The 10,569-nt window shown below is 30.9% G+C and overlaps 1 protein-coding gene across 1 annotated transcript; it reads left to right on the forward strand.

Annotated features, from left to right (window-relative positions):
• Window positions 1–3,914, forward strand: LOC108200704 (glutamine synthetase cytosolic isozyme). The gene is made up of 13 exons (XM_017368945.2): window positions 1–157; window positions 318–357; window positions 464–567; window positions 1,241–1,289; window positions 1,847–1,953; window positions 2,037–2,124; window positions 2,408–2,536; window positions 2,632–2,706; window positions 2,805–2,858; window positions 2,971–3,008; window positions 3,113–3,272; window positions 3,352–3,412; window positions 3,559–3,914. The coding sequence occupies exons 1-13, from the start codon at window positions 84–86 to the stop codon at window positions 3,648–3,650; spliced, it is 1,071 nt and encodes a 356-aa protein (XP_017224434.1). The 5' UTR covers window positions 1–83; the 3' UTR covers window positions 3,651–3,914.
• The last annotated feature ends 6,655 nt before the right edge of the window (window positions 3,915–10,569 follow it).

Below are 10,569 nucleotides of genomic sequence, written 5' to 3' on the forward strand. Positions count from 1 at the left end.
GCTGTCAACTTCACCTCTAGTTCTTTGCAAAATCACAAACATTCATCATTTTTCTCTCTCACAACACTTAATTCTCTCTAGCCATGTCTCTTCTCAATGATCTTCTTAATCTTGATCTTACCGGGATCACAGAGAAGATCACGGCCGAATATATTTGGTAGGTACATAATTTATGTGCGTTTAACATGCTATATGCGACTCCCGTCTCAAGTTTCCCGTCGTAAATGAATTGTGTTTTAGTAGTTTATTTTATTTTCTTAAATGATTTTACACATTAGGTGATCATGAAGTGAAATAAAACGTGTTTCTGATTACAGGATCGGTGGATCAGGCATGGACTTGAGAAGTAAGGCCAGGGTATGAGACATATATTTTATTTTTACTCGAATATCTGATCGGGTTGCAGAATCATTAAGAAAAATTCGTGTTTGTCTGATAAAATGATTGACTTTGTGTTTGGTAGACGCTGAATGGACCAGTGACTTCTCCACAAGAGCTTCCCAGATGGAATTATGATGGATCCAGCACTGGGCAAGCCCCAGGCACAGATAGTGAAGTTATTCTCTAGTAAGTCGTCTCATTCTTAATCATATATAATTAGTTTAGTTGTAAGTATGATTTTTACATGCAGACACTGATAAAACTCGCCCATTCAGCATATTAATCATGTTTTCGTGCCGGGAGGCCTTAAAGATCACCAGAATTTCTTATTGAGGCCTGGATGATTGATGATTTCGAATAATCATAAAAATAATCATTTTAAGTTTCAGTCCCGGATGTTTTCGGTTCCTGGTACACAAAACGTGTGTGAAGTTCTTCGGGAACTTTTGTATCAGTGTCAAGTTCGTCTTAATTGTCATTCATTCCTGTCAAGATTCTTTAAGATTCCATTTTAATGGGATATTTGATCCTTAAAATGAGTAGGTAAAACAAAAATCTTCATGGTCAACATAGGTTTTTAAGTTTAATCTTTGTATAAAGCAACTTGAATCTTTTAAATTATACTCCTAGTTCTGGTCCCATGTTGTTTATCTTGGGGACAGAGTTGACAGTTTCTACAAAAAATAGTTACACAAGTTATTTTGAAGAATAAAAATTTAATGTATAATATTCATACACAAAAGTAAAATTTTAAAAATAAATTATGAAACTATATTTTATATGCAATGAATAAACAATAAAGAAATGAGAGGAAGGGAGTAAGTTAATTTCTTTCTAATTATTGTGCTTTACTTTGTAGTCCTCAGGCAATATTCAGGGATCCATTCCGGAAGGGTAACAATATCCTGGTAATTATTTTATTAATAATTATCAAGTTGTCATTAGGATATAATCTTTCATTTAGCATTATCGAGCCATCCTTTTATCTCAAAATATTCTATTAGTATATTCAATGAGATTCATGTCATCTTGTATGAGGACAGTTTTAATAGCTTGTTAACAGCTAGCGCTTTTTTTTTGTTTGAAATTTGTTAACAGATAGCTTAATGATGCATTGATGCTGATTGCCGAACGATTAAATAATCAAATTATTATTTTGTTTTATATAATTGGTTAGTTTTTAGAAAGTGATTGATTAGTATTGATCAGGTCTATACTCTATACTGGTTTAAAATAATTCCTCTGTATCTTATATAAATTTGTATTGATAAAGTTAATAAATTAGTTATTCAATATTAGTAATTCATTTATCCAGCTCATTTTGTCCTCATTTTCTATTTTGTGTGGATTTCTGATTATGGACAAGATGAATGGAACAGCCTAGTACTATGTTTAATTTCCCCCAAACATTATCATACATGTATAATCTTATGATTAAAATGTATAGTTAATGTGTATATGACAGGTGATGTGTGATGCCTACACACCTGCTGGAGATCCAATTCCAACTAATCATCGTTTCAAAGCGGCTGAGATCTTCAGCCATCCTGCTGTTGTTGCTGAGATCCCCTGGTCTATTAATTATATTTCACTTATATGTTTAGTTGCTTAATTTAATCATATTGTGTCTTAAAATTTAGACGTGTGTTTTATAGGTATGGCATAGAACAGGAGTACACACTTCTTCAGAAGGCCGTGAAATGGCCTTATGGCTGGCCTGTTGGTGGATTCCCAGGACCACAGGTATTGTACTTTTACGCGATTTCACTAGCTATAATCCTGCCAAATATACTTGGTATGCCTCACTCGGAAGTAAAGTAAGGTATAAAGTACACGATTTAAGCTTCAACAGAAACGTGACATCGCTTCTGTTGTCTGTATAAGATTCTATTACAGTAGTAATGCACAAAACATGCATGCATGCATCACATAAGCTTTGAACTATGGTGGAATCCAGAGATTATAATCTCTCTCTTAGACATTATTTAAGAACTGATTTGCATTGATGTACTTGTTATGTCTGCAGGGGCCATATTATTGTGGAATTGGAGCTGACAAAGCATATGGTCGCAACATTGTTGATGCACATTACAAAGCATGCTTGTACGCTGGCATCAATGTCAGTGGAATCAACGGCGAGGTCATGCCTGCTCAGGTATTGTATGCTCGTCGCAGTTTTGTATTTGGTGTGAGGGAGCAGTAAAAATTCTTCCAAAAATTATGCTCTTAACTTGATAAAAAAAAACATAGTGGGAATTTCAAGTTGGACCGGCTGTTGGCATTTCTGCTGCTGATCAAGTGTGGGTTGCTCGTTATATTCTTGAGGTATTTTTCATTTGATTTCCAAATTTATTGCATACTAGTCCTTACACAACTAATACTGTTATTAAGAACTTTGGCTAAACGCTTATGCTTGATTGCAGAGGATCACTGAGATTGAGGGAGTAGTAGTTTCTTTTGACCCGAAGCCAATTGCGGTAATTTACCTGTCTAGCATTTAGCATACTACTATTAGTCCTTTGTTGTAAAGCCTCCTGTGTTATAGATAATCAATGGAACTCACGAGAATCATATTTATATCCGTGTCAGGGAGATTGGAACGGGGCCGGTGCTCATACAAACTACAGGTGATCCATAATTCTTATGTCTATATGCAATGAATGAGATTAGTTTCTTGTCACAGTTTGATTAAATTTTGAAAATAATCCAAATTTCACTGTGAAAATATTAGCACCCACTCCATGCGGGAAGATGGGGGATTTGATGTCATAAAGAAGGCCATTGAGAAGTTAGGCCTGCGCCACAAGGAGCACATTTCTGCCTATGGTGAGGGCAACGAAAGACGATTGACTGGTCACCATGAAACCGCAGATATTCATACATTTTCTTGGGTAAGTGCATGCTTGTACATTATGTTTCCACCTTGCTGATCTCTGCGTAGTTTTAATCTTTATATCCGATAAAATCCAGGGTGTTGCAAACAGAGGAGCTTCCGTTCGTGTGGGCCGTGATACTGAAAAGGATGGCAAGGGTAAGTAGATGTTGAACAATATTTTGACAGTTAATTGGTGCAGTCTAGCCTATCGAATCTTGATCAATCTATGTGACATGTAACAATTTCTCTGAAAGTCGATTCAAGTGAACTCATATTATTTATGTATGTGTGTGTTCTGGCAGGCTATTTCGAAGATAGGAGGCCAGCATCCAACATGGATCCATACATCGTCACTTCGATGATTGCTGAGACCACCATTCTTTGGAAGCCTTGAACACGGAACAAATGTGATTACTATTGCCTACCAGTCTGCCAAAACATTACATTTGCTAGTCTTTTCACTGTCATTTGCTAGTCACAGTCACAGGATTAATATCTATTCACCTTTGGGTTTGAACTTAACAAATAATGGTTGGTTTCTTACCTTATTCATGATTCTCAGCTTTAATTTCAATGAAACTGCAACTCTAGTTTTAATATTTCAACTTTGAAGCCTTGATTGGCAAATTTATATTATGATCCTAGTTAATTAATCTAAGCTGATCTCACTCTGAAGCTGTGTTAACTAAACATTCTGCTCTTCTCAACATAGTTGTGTCAGGAGAACATGACATGCAGACATGGTTGTGTGGTTAAGAAAGAGTCAAATTTTTTGTATCTAAACCAGACACTTCAGCTTATACTAAACGAAATTATAAGCTCTCCTGACGTTTGAAATAATTGTATAAATAGAACAAGGCCAACTGCTTGTTTTCATGGCTTCAGCTTGACTTTTCAACTGTATATTATTGCTACTGGTGAAAGGTTATAGGTAAAAAAATTATTTGCCCGAGTATCCTCGATATATTAGAAGAACTTGACTTCTATACTGTTAGGTGAGACAAAAAGGATTTTATACATTTTTCCTGTAAAATTGTAAATATTATTATATCTTGAAGTTGAAGAACTTGATGCAGAAGTATTAAAGAAGAAGTGTGTTACTGGAATCAGGAATCGAATTAACATGCATTTTTTAGGAGAGAGATGTTTGTTTCGATAAAGAAATATGAGATTGAAATAGAAATTGAATTGATGTGATACAGATATATATGAATTAAGGAAATAAATTTCAAAAACTCATGCTTCATGTCTACCGAAACAAAAAATCTTGCACTTGGCTTTGCATTGCACTTCGAATAACACATCTACGAGTAAGGATCAGTGTATTATCAATGATCAACCACTAACAATATTACAAAATAGAATATTTAAATTAAATATATGTGGATAGAGACTCAGAACCCGAATATCTTTCAATGTTATCATCAATTTATTATATTAATAAATATTTAATCTAAACACATGGCCATATGGGGTAGAGAAAGTCGAATTAAATCCTTCCTAAACCGAGCTCTCTCCTATCATTTATCAGTGTTACAGGAATCGGACCTAATTAGTTGAGCTACCGATTCAAGGATTAATCGAAAATCGGAGATTAATCGAAAGGATTAATCGGAGTGAAAATCGGACTTATTTTAATATTAAAATATTATTTAATATTTAGTTATTATTGTATTAACTATTTAGTAACTAATATATTTACTATATTCATAAACTCTATAATTATTCATATTTAAAGTAATATAGTATTTTAATTTTAATAATATATCATATATACTTCGATTAAGAAATATATATAAGGATTAATCGGATTTCAAAAATTGAATCAGCGACCGATTTTGCAGGAAATTAATCGGGGATTAATCGGTTAAATCGGAGATTTTTAGAACATTCATTTAAAAAAAAAGCCAAACAGTATTTTATACCTTCAACGTTCATTTTACATCTCTAATGAGTCTCACCCTTTCAGTACCACACATCGGTTCCCTGGAATCACCAGCAAGGTCCACTCTTTTCACAGTCAATTACAAAAATTTAAATACGAGTGCAAATGAATTTTCCAACCTTCTAGAAATATCCACTAGGTGAGGATAGTCAAAGGTCAACTTCCTTTTCCATAAACTACCTACCACGATGCTAGTGATGCCACTTCCCCTTGTAAGCGGTCCCTTGAATCTGCATGCTTTCCTAGATTCCTTTATACGCATTGTTACAAGCACAAAATTTTGTTTAAATAATATAATTATTGAGCAAAATATTTAATTGATATTATACATGTGAATATATAAGTTCAAAATTTAACATATTTTATTTTATAAAAAATTTATAACCAATTTTATATATGAAGCATTTTTCTTCTTTATACCCCTGCACTGGCCGGATGTGAATGCTTATGTGTATCAGTGTATGTCTGACTTAAGTACTGGTTTACTTTTTGGGATCAGCTTGAGTATTGATCAGCAGTTTAATAAGATCGTGCACAACTGTCAAGATCCGTAGAAAATACTCCTAAGGAATCAAACCATGTTGGTGAGCACACAAATTCAAAGTCAACTGTTAGCATTGTCATTTTTTCATGTAATAGGACTTCCGGCGAGTTCAAAATACAAATTATATATTTATATATAATAAATGTACGGAGGATGATTTGGTTATATGATGCTGTTACTATCAAAAACTTATCATCCATTACCTCATATATAACACAAATAACATCGTTAAATTAGGAAAAAAAAATGTTCTATCCTATAAAGTAACTGATATCTTCTTGTATATTTATGATTACTTCTCTTAATCCGAAAAGAAAATTCTGTTTTTTATATGTTTATGATTTCTTTTATAATTCAAAATAAATTTATTACCTACCAATTTTAATTTTAAAAACATATAAAATACCACGATTACTTTTATCTAATATTTTTTCTTAAATCTTATTACGATATTTTCACGTCTTTTTCTTATGATGGTTTTTGTTGATATGTATTCGCAAAACAGAGTTCTGTATATGTAACGTCAAATCTATTAGACTATATTTTATGAATGTGTTTTATATTAAAAATGTGATATCTAATATAATTTATTAATTTTCAAAAAGTCTATTTGGTGTTAGAAATGAAATTAGTATTCAAAATTTGTTCTGTATTAAAAAAATGAATCATAAACGTATGAGCAGAAGACAAAATTTGGTTTAGACTAAGAAAAAGCGATCGTGTTCGCTTCCCATATCCGTTATTACACTTTTTAAGCTGAACTTTCGTCTTTAAGACCAATATCATTTTATTAGTCGTAATTGGTTGAAAATAAAATTTTTAATTAAAAACATTCATTCAAAATGTTTAATTTAGTTTCAACCTATTATTATTGACTGGTCGTTTTCAATTGATTTTTCAACCGTAAATAAAAACGTGATCGAAAATATATTTTTTCCAATTAACTTATTTTTTAATCAAATATAATCATTACTTTTATTTCCGTCTTTAATTTTCGACCAGATTTACACCTGATCATTTTTGATGGAGAATACCGTTATCAATAAAACAAGCCGCTTTGTTGTAATGTTAATTGCAGACGATTTATTGATTGATTAGTAATTCTTGTAATGTCTTTTAATTATTTAGTTTCGGCGTTCATATTAAGCTAATCAAAGAACAATGACAGAATTATGGAGTATCGATCATTTAATTATCTAATCCAGTCTGATGTGACAATTATAAACCTTTTCTTCTTGTAATTATCAGACCACACACAATGACACAAGTGTTATTCTATTTTATCGTGACATCTTTGATGTGTGTAATGATTTACGGTGAAACGCAATCAATAAAATTAGTACGGAACTTTGTACGTGCAAGCATATTGTTTACTCCTATGATAATAACATGATACTCTCCCCTTCTTCTCTACCTAGTCGTGATATTTTGATATTTTGATCTTATATTTGATCGAATTTTTGAAATTATTCTTTTACTATTTTTAAAATTTAAATTTATATTTGAAAATAAATTGAATATTCATTGTGATGATATTGTTTTTATGATTATTTTAATATATTATATATAAATTACGATCAGATTTTATTTGACTTGATCATTCAAATATTAAATATGACGAACTAATTAGAGATGAAGTTAATGTAGATATATTCCACTAGGTAAGGCCAGTATTAAAAGTGATATTATATCTATAATGTAGCGCCACTGAAAAGATATTCAATCAGATGCTAACCTGGTAAACTTATAATTTCAAAATAGGAAAATGATATATTTAGTGCTAAATATAGAATTTATTGTTATAATTATCACACAAGCATGCAAGTGGGGAAATGAAGAGAAATAACAATTTTGATAATTTTTATTCTATCTTATTTAAATGGTGTTTGAAAAATTAAGGAAATATAAATTATATGGTATTATTTTAAATCTATTAATTAGAATAGAGATTTTACTTTAACATCACTGCTAAAATATACTGATATTTTAACACTAGTATTGATTATGCTCTTCTGCACCAGTTCTATGACAAGACTTCTCACCTTTTCCATTTAATTCGAAGATGCGACTGCCAATAATAATATTATCTAACTTGCAATAAAGAATAAAGTTATCCGCAGGGACTAAATCGAAGAAAAATAAAATGACTGAACAAGAATGACAGAGATTCTGACATTTAACTATTGTACTTCTGGTGACTCAAAATTACAATTAAGTCCGAGATTATGGACCGTTTGGTTTAGTTTAAATAAAGTGATTTATTAGTTAAAGTAAAAAAGAGGATGATAAGTGATAAGTGAACTTAACTTATAGGTTATCAAACGTGTTTGAATAACTTCACTTATAAATCAATTGAGTGTTTGGTAATTTAAATTTATAAATTAGAAAAAAAAATCTAAATTATAAAAATACAAGAAACATTATTAATATATAAAATTTATTACATTTCAAAAAAAAACTTCATAAAAATGCAAATCACAAAAAAAAAGTTTAAAAAAAGCTAGCATTTCTGACCTTCAACTTCTGGCTTAAAAAGGCTGAAAAACCACTTCCACCTTCTGCATCCAAACGCATGTAAATAAGCTTAGCTCAACTTATATATAAAAAAAAAAGGGAAGTTAGGTGTTCCAAACACCCACTATAATATTTTACTTATATCAAGTATCTAAGAGCAACAGCAAGAGACTCCCCACCTTGCCTCCTAAATCATATTATAATGAATTTGATGTTAATTTTGACTCCAACAACCTCTTTACTCCCTCTTAAAAATTTAGGAGCTGCAAGACTCGTACATAGGAATACATATGGACTCCTAAATTAATTTTTTATTAATATGTGTTAGTTTCTCTCCAAAACTTATCCATCATTTCACTCTTCCTCTCAGATTTCCCTCTCTTTTACAATGGATAAAGAAGATGATGAGGAGAGCTGTTGGAGTCATCCTCCTCATTCTATACCTAAATGGGTTAAGAGTGTCTATTATAATAATTTTTATAGGGAGTCAGTGGAACACCTCTTGGCTCTAAGGTGGTTATTCACATTAACCGTGAGTACATATGAATATACAAGTAAATTTCGACCCTTCCTACCTACCTAACAATAGTCCATGAGAAATTAAATAAAACACGGGTGTACGAATAAATTTTCACACTACACTCAAATACTCGATGGATCGAGAAAAAGAATCTCCTTTGTTGTGTATAATGCATGCATGCATTAAATTGTTCAGATAGATAATAATCAGGAAGCCCGTGTAAACACCGGCAAATAGTATCTGACATAAGAAAATATGTTTTCAGTTTCATTTATTTTTACACATTTATTTATATTCTTTGATATATATTATAAAATTTTATGAAATATACTTTTTTCCAAATTTTTTGACATTTTTTGATTTCTGAATAAATTATTTAAAACATTCATTTTTTTATTTATGAGAAAAAATTGAATTTTATATTTTATAAAATTTTAAAATATGTGTTCAACGTTCTATCCCAAACATGAGACACAGTCGAGAGGAGTATTAAATTTGGTATAAATTTGACGCACTATTCCAACTGATTTTGACATGGGAATCCACAGATTCATTGCCCCTGGATACACTTAACCATCAGTTAGGGCTGAGAGTGAATACTACAAGCAACTCGAATGTGAACATGATCAGCATGCTATCATTTATTCAAAATCTTGTGTCCGTAGTTGATCAAAGATTTATCCGTTTCTCCTATTTTCGTAATTTGGTTATCAAACAATCTGATTTTTTCGTCAACTTACGGCAATTTTCTCATACTATGGGGCCGTTTGAGTGAACTTAAAATAAATGCTTCTTATTTAAAGTAAAAAAGTGAAATAGAAGCTAGTTAAGACTTATAGGTGATTAAAGTGTTTGAGAAAAAAGTAGAAGTCGTTAAACATGATTCTTAGCTTTTTATAAGTGATTTTCGATTTTTTACACAAACAGTACGAATAAATACTTTTAACTTATAACTGGAGAGGTAGGACTTAAAAACTCTACCCAAACACCATTAGGATTAATCTGTAAAATTTTGCTTTTAGTCTTATATTGCTCGAAATCGAATCCACACTAATAAAAATTTCGTAACATAGCAACTTATATTGCACGTCGTTGGGTTAATAATTGAAAAGAACTCGAATATTATTGGTCTAGTGCATCGATCTGAAAAGATTAGTTTTCTTTTACAAATATTAAAATGTATATTTAACATATATTATGTTTATCTAATTTAGCTTGATGCTGACTGCCACACGAATCAAAATTGGGAAAAATAGCTGTTACTCGAATAATTTTTTTGAATACAATATGTATTCAGATGTGACTCTTAGCTGGCTTAGAAACAACTATTTTTGGCTCTCTCCGACTCTCCCACCATCCTTTCAATAATCATTGTCCTGTCCTTAATATCTGGCCATACTACGGAGTATGAAATTGTGACTTCGGATTTAACGGATATATTTGGGTAAATATATTTTTTTTCCAAATTTTAGAGTTTTTTTTATTGAGGAAATGTATTCTTTATAATTTTTTTAAATACAAATATTGAGGAAATGCTTTATATTTGTTATTTAACAAAAAAATAAGGACTTATTCAGAAAAATTACAGTTCAATGTATTTTTTTTTCTATAGCCCTTAATCTGAAAAATAAGATTAGCGAAACGACCACAACATTACTTAATGTGATAAGTTGGAAGTTTATCATATATGTTTGGATAATTTTGAATTTTAGTGACTTATTACTTATTAAAATTATGATAATAAAAATAAAAGTGATTTATAAATAGTTTATAACTTATATTTCAAACTA

This window comes from Daucus carota, chromosome 9 (genome assembly GCF_001625215.2).
Source record: "Daucus carota subsp. sativus chromosome 9, DH1 v3.0, whole genome shotgun sequence".
NCBI lineage: Eukaryota > Viridiplantae > Streptophyta > Magnoliopsida > Apiales > Apiaceae > Daucus > Daucus carota.